This window comes from Prunus avium, chromosome 8 (genome assembly GCF_965620075.1).
Source record: "Prunus avium chromosome 8, drPruAviu1.hap1.1, whole genome shotgun sequence".
In the NCBI taxonomy this organism is placed as follows: Eukaryota; Viridiplantae; Streptophyta; class Magnoliopsida; order Rosales; family Rosaceae; genus Prunus; species Prunus avium.
Window position 1 is genome coordinate 1,616,835 of NC_142291.1, and position 12,497 is coordinate 1,629,331.

Genomic DNA, 12,497 nt, shown 5'->3' on the forward strand with positions numbered 1-12,497 from the left:
GGCCACAAAGTGAGGTATTATTCATTTGCCTTAATTAGGTGATTGAAAAACGGTTAGCAACCAAATAAAGATATAGTGGCATGATTTGTAAATAAATCAACTTACATGACAAATTTATCATAATTTAAAATTGAGTTTTACTTAAACATTATATTATTGGTGGGTTATTGTCTAGAGTTTTTAAATTGTAAGGGCTTATTTTAGTATGACCCATTTACTTGGTAAATTAAAATTAGTGAGTCTCAGCTTCCTCTAATTAAGGTAATTATCAGATTTTGAAAACACTTGTACGATTTGATAACCGACTTATTTAGATAAAAAGGAAATTGAAATCTACCAGTAACACACACACATACATGGTATAATATTGTAAATTGCAAAGTAATAATTTCATTTATTTCTCTTGAATTATCTTAGTACGTTGTATTTGGATAATTATATATGGAAGTTCAACAAAACATTGTGCTACCAACTACCACTGCATGCCAAATATATCATCCAACGGTCTGCTATATAAACATAGGAAACTCAAATCTATAAACCACCTTGATTCAAAGTCTCTTCTTGCTTTTGCAAACATCGAAAACCCTTTAATCAAATTCAAAAACATTTTCCATTGTCCCTCTTTTTTTTTTTTTTTTTTTTTTTTTTTTTTTTTCATTTGTCCAGAAATGGAGCAAGTGGATGTTGTGATCGTAGGTGCTGGTCCTGCAGGCATTGCAACCTCTGCATGTCTCAACCGCCTTAACATTTCAAATGTTGTACTTGAAAGAGAAGATTGCTATGCTTCTCTTTGGAAGAAAAGGTCGTACGATCGTCTGAAGCTTCACTTGGCAAAGCAATTTTGCGAGCTTCCCCATATGCCCTTTCCTCCAAATGCACCAAAGTATGTCCCCAAGGATCAGTTTGTTGAATACTTGGATTCTTATGTGTCCCATTTCAAGATACAACCTCTGTACCACCGCATTGTGGAGACTGCTTTCCACGATGTGGATGCCGAAAAATGGCGTGTCATTGTGAAGAACACATCTTTGGATGCGCAGGAAATTTACCTTGGTAAGTTTCTTGTGGTTGCAAGTGGTGAAAATAGTGAGGGTTATATTCCCCAAGTGCAAGGCCTGGATAGCTTTGGAGGGGAGTTCATGCATTCAAGTAAGTATGAAAATGGCAAGAAATATGGTGGAAAAAAAGTTTTGGTCGTTGGTTGTGGAAACTCAGGCATGGAAATTGCTTATGATTTATCAAATTCGGGTGCAAATACTTCCATTGTTGTCCGTACTCCGGTAAAACTTTTCTCTTATATCTCTTTCTTTCTAATCTCCACCTACAAATTAAAGAGTAACGCTACTCTGACCACATTTGTATATCACATTTTCATACCACCTTATGTGACATATGAAGTGGACAACCACATCAATTAAAAAGTGTCAATAAATCATAAAAGCAAAGAAAATGTTAAATTAATTTTAATTGATGTGGTTGTTCACCTTATTTACCACATAAAATGGTATATGAATGTGGTATACAAATGTGGTAAGACTAGTATTTTTCCAAATTAAATTCTTCTTTAGATATTTTTCTTTCTCTCTTTCTTTCTTTCTTTATTAGTACCTAATTTATTACCACATATAAAATTTTCAGATACATGTTCTTACCAAGGAAATCGTGTTCCTTGGAATGGTTATGGCAAAATACATTCCTATTAATTTGGTCGACAACATTATGGTTGTCTTAAGCAAATTAAGGTTTGGAGATTTATCCAAGTACGGAATTCGAAGGCCCAAAAGTGGACCGTTTTTTCTCAAGGAAAAGGGTCAAGCCCCTATCATTGATGTGGGGAGCGTTAACAAGATCAGGACCGGAGAATTAAAGGTAAATATGCAATGAATATAATAACTTCATTTTTTAAAATATAAATAACCGTTTTCTTTTGAAATATCGCACCCTACATTTAAACAAAAATTAAGTTTTGTCTTTAATAAATTTTTCTGAAAATCTAGCTTGCACGACAGATTTTAAGGGTCTTGACTTGCAGACCAGAGTTTTTAGGTTCAAATCCTTACGACATTATAGTTGTGTGTGTGAGAAATCCCCCCTTCCCCTAAACCCTCTAGTTTAGACTATAGCTTGTACTAAAAAAAAAAAAAATTTATTTTAGAGGTTAATAATTTTTTTATTTAATTAGTATTTTATATAGACAATCTAACAAGAGAATATTATTCTATATAAGTATTTGTGTGTAGATTCACCATGATTCCTTCTCTATTCTGTAGTCACTCGAATTACTTACCTTTTTATGGTAAGTTATTTCCCTTCACATGAGTTGGTGATGATAACATTGACAATCTTCCCCAGGTCGTTCCATCCATCACAAGCATCCAAGGAGACAAGATCGAGTTTGAGAATGGCTGCAAAGACCGCTATGATGCTATTGTATTTGCTACTGGCTACAAAAGCACTGTGCTAAATTGGCTTAAGGTTATTACTTATGATTTTGAATATTTTCCTCTTCTTTTTCTAGTTCAAAAGAGTGGAATGAGAGTCGAATTCTTATGGTGGTGTGAGCGAATTAGGGCAGTCTATTAATGGAATTATAAAGCTCCACTACGTTTTAATTTGCTGATGTACTTGTGAATGTTGCAGGATGGGCACCATCTCTTCAATGACGATGGAATGCCGAAACAAAGTTTCCCAAATAACTGGAAGGGGAAGAACGGTCTTTACTGTGCTGGATTTTCAAGGCGTGGATTATTTGGCATTTCACATGATGCGCAAATGATAATAAGCGACATTAGCTTTGCTTTGGATCAGAACAAGAAAAAGAGTTAACTGACCAGCTCGACTATATTTACAAGCTGATTTTAGATTTATATATTGTGGTTTGCTTTTCTTCTCAAGGCATGGATTTTGGATTGTTTGGCATGCCTTTGCCTTTCTAAGTAATTAAAATAACATTGTTTGTGATGGGTATTTGACTCAAAGCCAAGACCTCTATTTGTCAACTCAAACGCAAAAATGTCAAGTTTACCTCCAATGCTGATTGTCTCTTTTTTTGTAAAATCATAGTTTCTGGTTTCTACACTCACTCTCTCAGCTTGATGACTTGATTGAATAGCGTGAAATGACTGTACGGTGATGGTTGAAACATATAAGTCTCGCATTGGAGATTTGACTAAATAAAATATAACATATAATTAATTGATTCCACTATTAATATAACTGAGGCATTTTTGTGAAATTGTGATAAAATCCTAGACCTACTAGGTTTTGCAGGTGGTTAAGTTGGAGACAATATCTGTGTTGTTAATAGCGGGTCACTGACCGGTCTCACTGAAATTTGATACTCATTATTATGAAAGTGCAAAATTTAAAAATTTCTTTGCACAAAATTTAAAAACTACTAATAGTGTTTGCACTTGTGACCTGAACTTAGAGAAAATAAAAGAGCCATTGGCAAAAACTAAGTCCAAAATGTGAATTTTGTTTTTATAAAAGATGAAAAAGAAAAAAATTATTCATTAAACCTAATTTGTTGTTTTCGCCATTGAAAGCGCAAGGTCTAAGATTTATTGTGCAAAGAAAAATTACAAGCATAAGCCATGCCTGGCTAACAACTCATATACTTTTCTTAAGGGTTTTTTTTTTTTTTCTCAAAGGAACATGGGCGGAACCAAGGCAAGGGCTGCCTTAGGCTGTAGTCCAGGGAAGGTTTGGGAAAAAAAAAAATTAAATATACATATAGCTTAATATTTTAACTATAAATAAATAAAAATATATACAATTTCAACACCAATAGGCGTAGTCAGAGGTCTTCCACATTTGTATTTGGTATCAAAGTTTGTCCCAACATCAATTTTAAAAAATTTCTATTAATTTGTCTCCAAAAGAGAATCATTTTTCAAATGAAATTCATCCTTTCGTGAATAATATGGCTCTAATTTCATTTTTTTTTTCCTTGTGTTTACAATTAGCATGATTTATATGATTTAATATATACTTTTATTTCTAGAAAAACTATAGAAAATGTAAGTACAAAAAAAATTATCATTAGATTTTAAGCTACTAACTTTAGCTAGCCCACCCATTTAAAAATTTTTAGTTCCGCCCTTGCAAAGGAATGAACATGTCATTACCATAGAAAGTTATATAAAAGCACAATACAAAAGTCAGGGGGGAAAAAAACAAGAGCTCAACTAAACAAAATAAAAGCTCAATCCAAAATACAAATAAATTAGGCCCAAACAACAAAAGAACCCCAAAACACCTTATAATCAAACCCTAGGAACATCAAGCAGCCGTCGCCACATGATCTGTCGTCGATGCCGCTAGAAGGAGAAGGTCCATGGGAACCAATAAAGGGGATTTGTAGAGCGTGGGTTTGGGAGAGCAAGCCAACATGCATCAAGCTCAAACGATCCAGGTATTGGTCAAAATTGACCATTAAACTACAGAACCCACACCTCCATATCTAAATTTGAGATATGAGGATGTGTTGTAGGGGAAAAGCAACTGCAGCAAACTAGTAGACAACGAAGAAAATTCTAGGGAAAGAGGAGGATTTTAGGGTTTTAAATTTCGTGGGAGGGGGAGAGAAATGGACGGATAGGGGGTGAGTAGATGAGAGAAAAAGAAGGTGAGAGAGGTGTAATGGCTGAAGTGTGGTGGGCGAGGAGGTGTGGAAGAGATCTAGGCCAACATTTGGAAAATCAAGGGAGGAAGGGCACATCAAAAAAAGAAAGAAAAAAAAAAAGAGAAGGAAAAGCCAGACTAGAGGGTGGTGAAGAAGCCAGACCAGAGGTGGCAGAGGTGCCGCTCCGAAGGGCTGCGACACAGCCACCAGCTGCTCAGAAAAAGGCGATAGGGAAGGAGAGAAATTCTAGAGAAAAGAAGGAGCTCTTTCTCTGATGATTTTTCCTTTCCTTTCCAATGGGGTTGGTGTAGTGGAATTGTCGTAGGTTTTGACCATCAATATATTTTATATAATTATGGTTTAACTCTATTAATAAATAAAGCGGTAATGTTCGAATCTTATATGGCAACTTCCATAATAAGCATGGCCACCTATTCTTGTGTTGCTTTTTTCTCGCACTTCGTTCATTGCTATACTTGAAGACATTCTTTACATTCTATATAGGAGAGGTCTCTAGTGCATTGAGCTGCACCATAAAGTATTGATAAGCCATAGAAGCATGCATGTCTGTTTATAAAATGATTGCAGTGGTCCTTAAACTCCACTTTTGTTAGCAACATCTTCTGTCAGGATTTACACAAATAATTGGGGGATCAGGGTTTACACATATTCATTGGGTGTCATGTGATTTCGAACCATTTTTCACATGGGTGAAGGTGGAAGAGCTCAACCAACTAAGTTATACCCCATTGGCCAAGGGAATATGAGTTTCAGAATGACGAAAACTAAAACCAACATAAAAAGACCAATTTACCCCTAAATTTAATGAAAAAACTAACAAACCAGACGACACATGACTGTTATTGCAAACGAAAATGGAGTTTAACAATCACCGAATCCATTTTGAAAATTGAAAAAACAAAATTCGAATGGGGCAAAACTTTGGGGGGTAGAAAGAAGTTAACAAAAAATTCTCAATTAAATATGTTAAGATTTATTAGAATAGATTGAACCTTAACTATTCTAATTTTTACTTATTTGCAAAACTTTGGGGGGTAGAAAGAAGTTAACAAAAAATTCTCAATTAAATATGTTAAGATTTATTAGAATAGATTGAACCTTAACTATTCTAATTTTTACTTATTTCCTCTCCTTTATCCCCTTGAACTAGCAAGAGATTGAACCTTGAACATATTATAATCTTATAACTTCTTTCTATCCTCTCTTTTACCCCATTCTAAAGGATCTCCGTATCCATTATAATCTTAATTTCTTTCTATCCTCTCCTTTATCTCCTTAACAAATTCTCAATTAAATCCTTAGGGCTAGTGCAAGGGGCCAAGGAGAGGAAAGAAAGAAGTTAAGATTATAATATGTTAAGGGTTCAATCTCTTGCTAGTTCAAGGGGATAAAGGAGAGGAGAGAAATATTAGAATAATTTGGGTTTAATCTATTCTAATATTAACAATTAGACAGCATTAGCAAGCCCTTATAGCTCAGTGGTAGAGCGTTAGTCTTGTAAACTAAAGGTCCGTAGTTCGATCCTGCGTGAGGGCATTATGTTTTTTGACCAAAAAATAAAAAAACAATTAGACAGCATTTCCAAAGTCAGCTGGCACTTCTATTTTACCTATTAAACTTACGTATCCTATCAAATTTTAAAATTTAGGAACAGGTTAAGGTCATGGAAAGGCAATTTTTTCTACCAATACGGAAAACAAAATTCATTTTAGGCATTTCCAAAATATGGTGTAGCCTAGACGAATAGAGAGGGGGATGATGTTGAGTAAACTAATTTAAAATTTTGTTAAAAAATAACAACTCCACAAAGCTCATAAGCTCAATACCTCAAAATATCAAAAGGATATTGTTTGTCCCATTTCTTATAAGGAGACATTCTTCATTCTTGTGAAAAAAAAACACAAAAAGAGAAATTTCTATTTAGTGTGTTTGGTAAGAAAGTAGGAGTTTCTATTTGTAGGGAAAGGAGGGAAGTAGTTTCTATATGTAGAGAGCTTCAATTTAGGGATCCCTCAAATAAGGTTAAATAAGGTGAGTGACACTCTTGTAGGGGTCGGCACACATGGTATTTAAAGGATCATAATCGTCTATTTTATCTATTTGTTCAAATATCATTGTGCAAAAAACAAAAACAAAAATCACTTGAATCCGAAATCATTTGATGACTTAATTAATGGTTGTCATATTTGTATTTTCTTGTAGCACCATGATTGCTATTTTGTAAGTCACAATTAGAAGTCTCAATGACCTTTGATTTGTGCAAATTTTTACTTATGAATGAAGACTTGAAAAAGATAAGGTACATATTTGAGGAATCCCTCAATAAAAAGGGATTGTTTCCCTATAATACTAAGGATTTAGCAATTATACCGAGACACATCACAAATTTATCAAAGACGGAAAAAAAATAGAAATGCAATTTATAAACCAATAAATTAACTTTGAAAGAAAAAAAAAAGAAGAAAAGAAAAGTTACCTGCCCCCAACCACCACCAACCCCTCTTGCCACCTTCCTCCCCCACGCAATCTCTCCTCCATGTTTTCCCGTCCCCACGTCCAGCCTCAATCTTCTCAAGACGTCCGGCCCCACACCAATCTCCCTCCATAGCAACCCCCCAAAAAAACGACACCATCATCAATTTGGGCCGAAGCCCAAATTAAGCACAGATCAATGAGATACCCGAGTCAGTTATTCTCAATAGAAAGAAAGACATCTCCACCCTCATGCTAGGGGAAGGCCTATCTGCTTTAATCAAAGTCCACGGTCCAATCAAACGGCCCAAACCTTATATGCTTCATCGTTCTATGATTCTAGCATCTACAAGGAGGAATTTGTCAATTTGCCTCCTGAATTTGACGGTAAGTATGGCTTGGCTCCTTAAATGATACTTAACGGGGATGAGGATGAAAACAGCGTGCGCAACCCATTGCCATAAATTTTGGGACCCCAAAACTCAAAAATCCACTTCAAATGTCCAAAATTTTCCAAATAAAATATCATGCTGATCGCATCAACATCAATCAACCTATGTGTTGCTTTAAGCATTACACAAAAATTTAGGTGGAGAAGAGGAAAGGTCAAAAGCTTGAACATCACAAGTGGGTTTACAAAAACAACTTTATGATTACATAACCATAGATATATTTAATGGTTCTACCTAATAATAATCAAGACAGGTAGATAATACAAAAAGAAATTAATATCATCACCATCACCAGCCAAGGACTAATATTTGGTCAAACATAAACTTGCTCAAGCTGAACATCTTTAGCAGTCAAAGGAACATAGTCTCCTAAATAAACCTCCAGATGATCTGATAGGGCAGATTTGTCGATGTTTTCATGGTGGTAAGACTTGCAGACAAAATAGAGCACAGTTTGGATGACAAGCCAGAACAAGATGAGCTTGAACAGCAGCAACAAGCATATAATTCCATATGCAACTCTATCCACCACACTAAATGAATATCCATGCACAACTAGCATTTGAAATGCAAACTGCAGAAGGGCGGCCAGAACATTGAGCGTGAAGTAAATAATTGCAGCCACCCACATGTTTCCTTTTAGCAACGCCTTGCTCTTGGTCATGGCTTTGATCCCTCTTGCTTCCTCTAACACAGAGACCACGCTCGCCAGTAGCCAGATTAAGGACAAGTAAACGAACCCGATGAAGTAAAAGATGAGCAGAAAGAAACCAATAATAGTACCAGCGTCAGTAAAGGCCACCGAAATTAGCCAAATAATTAGGACAATAAAAGCCACTATGTTGTAGGCAAAGAAAGCCATGAAAGTGCACAAGAACGTCACCATGACTCGCTTCCACACTTTCGGTACGACGCTCATAACCTTCCTGTAGGTGATTTCTCGCGCCGTGTATATACACGCGATCGTGTATACCACGGCCGAGGTGGAGAGGAGGCTGAAGATGAGCAAGAAAGTGAAGTATACAGCTTTGAAAAGCCAAAAAACTGCCCACTCAGAGGATATGACATCTGCTACTCTTTCATATCTTGGACTGTTGGTGTTTGTTCGGTGTAAGACTCTTTCGTTGTGGCTGATCTTTAAGAGAAGGATGTTTGAGAGCTCTACGTGAGCCAATAAGATGAAGCTCAAAGGGAGGATCAGGGTTAAGGTGATTTGGCTGAAGATTTTTCTCCATGAAAATACAATTTTGCAGGCTTCTTTGAAGATGCCAAAGATCCCAAGAAATTGCAGTTCATCTTGTTCTCTATCCATGGGGACTTTTCTTCAATTGGGTTGTTGATTCAGAGAGAGAAATGTGAGGAGAAGGATAGGAGAAAAGATTGGGTTATTGGAGAAGAAATGTTTTAGAGGAAGGTATATAGGAAAGTAGGTTGGACATTATGATACAAGATTACCCTTGAGTTTCCAAGAAACCAACCAAGTCAATGTATTGGTTCTTTAGAAGTCAATGTTTTTTTTTTCCTTCTAATTTCTTTGCCAAAAGTCAAGGTTTATATTGATTATGGAGTAAATGGGGAGATAACATATTCTGAATGATGCTTTATACTTATTATCTTTTTCTCCAGATTTTTATAGCAATTGTGGCATTTCTCCACTGTTGTTTATTTATTTATTTTTAATGTTAGAGACTCTTTCATTTTTAATTGGAATATTTTCATTCAGATAATTTATAAAGATTATTTTAATTTAAAATTATTTTAAACGTTGGTTGAGCTCTTCCACTTTCATCCATGTAGATAGAAGTTTGAAACCCCCAAGCATTTAATGAATATTTGTGTGTAAACCCCCTTTCCCTTAATCGCTCGTTTTACTATCATGCTTAAATATACAAGGTTACACAATGAGAATAGTCTGGTCCCTCAAATTCTATACTCTAGAATTTTATTAAGGCCATTTATTCTTCTCAACATTCTTAATGAAAAATTGAAAAGTGTACATGTATATTATTGACTTTGCCCATATATTTCATACCCCTTGCATCACAATCTCACCTTATTCAAAGTTTACAAAAGGACCATTTATATTCTTATTCAGAAAGTTTCATTGGAGTCGTTAACCCTACCCCCACCACCATGTCATCAATTTCTTTTTCTAACTTATTTAGCGGGTTGGTTATTGATTTTCCTAATCCCAATCATTAACCAGAAAATCTTCCTTATTTCATGAAAGCTGGAAATTAGTTAGAGTAAATTACAGATAACTCGCCAAACAAATTATTGCTTATTTTTCAAGTTTATTTATGAAATATTGATAATTCAAAAGAGAATTTCAATAATAAACGCATTTTAGCTGGACATAATATACAAAAGTATTTAGAGTGAAAAATTTAAAATTAGTCACTTGTTATTTTCTAATTAATATGATAAGTTTGTAAATCATCCGTATTTCATATATGAACTTGAAAAACAGGCGGTAGTTTAGAAGGGGTTTTGTGTAGTTGATGGAATTGGTCAAAATTAGCAAATGGTAGAATTGGAGTTTAAGTATAGTATGAGGGTATTTCCGGAAGTAGGAGATGGGATCATGGGAGGGACCACATAGATCAATACGTCAAGTCGTTCACGGCGTGACCAAAGGTATTTCGTCACTTTCAAAGTCTCTTGTTGTGGGCTTGGTCCAAAGGCGAACTTAGTCAACACGCTCATTGGCCTGCTAGGAAGGAAGAAAACCACCCCACACGGCAAATGCTTTTCATTATTAAATAATTGACCCTTGTTTTTGAGTTAACCACATACGAATTGGAGCCCACAATCCTAGCCCAACTCAAGAATACAAATGTTTCATATTATGTGATTCGTTAAGAAAATAGAGAGTAACTTCCACACCAGAATTTTTGTTTTTGTTTTTGTTTTCTTCGGCCTACACAAACATAAATGGAAAATAGAGTTTTAGTGCGATTTAATAGGAATAGCATGTTCAAATACCATCCCTCGGATAAATGAGTCAAATCAAATAAACAAAAGAACATGACAACTTCACTTAATTGAGAAATTAAAGTGAGATGTTAACGAGATCTAGTTCAGTAAAAAAGAGCCTCGATTTACAGACCAGTAGTCTGAAGTTCAAATCCATATGACGCCGTGTGGTAGTGTATGTGTGAGAAACCTCCTCTCCCATTTAGTTTAGACTATCACTTGTATTTAAAAAAATAAAAAAATAAAAGTGAGAAACCCCCTTTCAATATGACTGATTTTTCATTGATGATCAATCCTTAAAGTGTGACCTAAATATGGCATCGATACATTACATTGTGAGGTGTAGGAAAAAGAATGGTTTGTATCGCATTTCGTTATGCATTGGTGTCTGCATTCACGAACACTTCTCAAATGTGTAAATGTTATATTTTATTATTTTTTCAATCAGTGAGACTTTGTTATTGGAAATATGAAGTCATGGCTTTGCCGTATCATGTTGGTTGTAACATGTTGCGTCCAATTGGAAGTTGCTAACCAAAATAATTAATTATTTCCTAATAGAATGCACTAACTTTTCTTGATAATATCAAGGACAAAAGTTCAAGCATAGATTGCATCGTAGCATTCTATGCTAATGTGTGTTTTGTTGTCCGTAATTATGTTTTAGTGATATTTACAGGATATACTAATACATGCTTTGGCCGAATCCAGTCTCAAAAAGAGCCATGCATGCTTGGAAAAAGAATATATGATAATAGATGCAATTTTATAATCTTCTTGACAATCACTTTAACTCTTCTGAAAGTAAACATTAAAACGGTGTGGTGCTAATAAAGAACAATATTTAAACGGTGATATTAAAATAGTCTTTTCATGATGAAAAATGTTATAAAAAAAAAAAAAATTTCTATGAAATCCATTAAGTTGGATTTATTCCTCGGATTTGTTGATTTTGATCCAAGTCCTTTACTTTTGTACCACATAGAATTACATTCCTTTTTAAATATTTTATGATGTAATATTTTTATTATTTTATTTTTAAAATCATTTGTTGTTCCAATGTTGACCCTTATGACTTGAATCGGGTAATAGTCATTTATGTCATATTGCCTATATATATATATATATACATAAATTCTCTTATGCGGACATCCGGACGTTATTATCGTGCGGACGCAGTGTATTTTGTATTACCCCTCTCTGTTTTTCTGCCTGTTTACAATAGGATCCGCACGATAATAACGTGTGGACATCCGGATAAGAGAATAACTGTATATATATATATATATATATATGTTTTTTCATATTTTTGACAATGTATAATAGTATTTTATGTACCTTTTTTTTTATAGGTAACATACAATTTTATTTTGTCTATTTTTGTATCTGACTTATAGGTAGTCTTCTAATTTATGTTCCTAACTTATAGGTAACACGATTTATCACTAAATATTTTTCGTTGCTAAGAATAACACTATTTACCTGTATGTCAGGTACATAATTTAATGGGTGATTGCCTGATCGATTGGTATAATATGTGGGTCTTTACTTTTTATTGATTAAATTGTATTTTATCCATATATTAGGAATATTATCAAGGAAAGAATTCAAAATTTAAATTATGGAATTCAATTACAAGGAAATAATGCATTAAATTTAGATTTCAATGTGTTTTCCTTATTAACCTTAAAGGGTAAAATCAACACAACAAAAAAAGTAATAAATGTCAAAGGACCCGCATCTAAAACCAAAAACGCGAGGACTAAATTCAATGACAGCTAATCGTTTTGGACCGAGATCGAAGAAGCCCTAAATCTTAAGCCTAGTATGAGATTGTTACTTTAGTTGAAAGTTGACACCATTCTTATTTTCCACGTGTAAAGACTTGGAATTGATTTTAATCAAATCATCATTGCCATGCCACCTTGCATGCTAGTAACAAGTGG

The 12,497-nt window shown here is 34.5% G+C and overlaps 2 protein-coding genes and 1 non-coding gene across 3 annotated transcripts; 2 read left to right on the forward strand and 1 right to left on the reverse strand.

Annotated features, from left to right (window-relative positions):
• The first annotated feature begins 671 nt into the window (after window positions 1-671).
• On the forward strand, window positions 672-2,829 carry LOC110764108 (putative indole-3-pyruvate monooxygenase YUCCA10). Its single transcript, XM_021967027.2, has 4 exons — window positions 672-1,283; window positions 1,642-1,872; window positions 2,356-2,478; window positions 2,644-2,829. The coding sequence occupies exons 1-4, from the start codon at window positions 672-674 to the stop codon at window positions 2,827-2,829; spliced, it is 1,152 nt and encodes a 383-aa protein (XP_021822719.2).
• Window positions 2,830-6,115: 3,286 nt separating this feature from the next.
• On the forward strand, window positions 6,116-6,187 carry TRNAT-UGU (transfer RNA threonine (anticodon UGU)). Its single transcript has one exon. It is a non-coding gene; the product is annotated as a tRNA-Thr (tRNA).
• A 1,425-nt stretch (window positions 6,188-7,612) lies between these two features.
• On the reverse strand, window positions 7,613-8,977 carry LOC110764127 (uncharacterized). Its single transcript, XM_021967051.2, has one exon. The coding sequence runs from the start codon at window positions 8,885-8,887 to the stop codon at window positions 7,889-7,891; it is 999 nt and encodes a 332-aa protein (XP_021822743.2). The 5' UTR covers window positions 8,888-8,977; the 3' UTR covers window positions 7,613-7,888.
• Window positions 8,978-12,497: the final 3,520 nt, after the last annotated feature.

What these genes read in the sequence shown, in the direction of transcription:
- LOC110764108 (XM_021967027.2), top strand. Translation starts at nt 672, where the DNA reads ATGGAGCAAGTGGATGTTGTGATCGTAGGTGCTGGTCCTGCAGGCATT. An exon ending in CCATTGTTGTCCGTACTCCG is followed by an intron (nt 1,284 to 1,641) that starts GTAAAACTTTTC and finishes TAAAATTTTCAG; the next exon opens with ATACATGTTCTTACCAAGGA. An exon ending in TCAGGACCGGAGAATTAAAG is followed by an intron (nt 1,873 to 2,355) that starts GTAAATATGCAA and finishes AATCTTCCCCAG; the next exon opens with GTCGTTCCATCCATCACAAG.
- LOC110764127 (XM_021967051.2), bottom strand. Translation starts at nt 8,887, where the DNA reads ATGGATAGAGAACAAGATGAACTGCAATTTCTTGGGATCTTTGGCATC.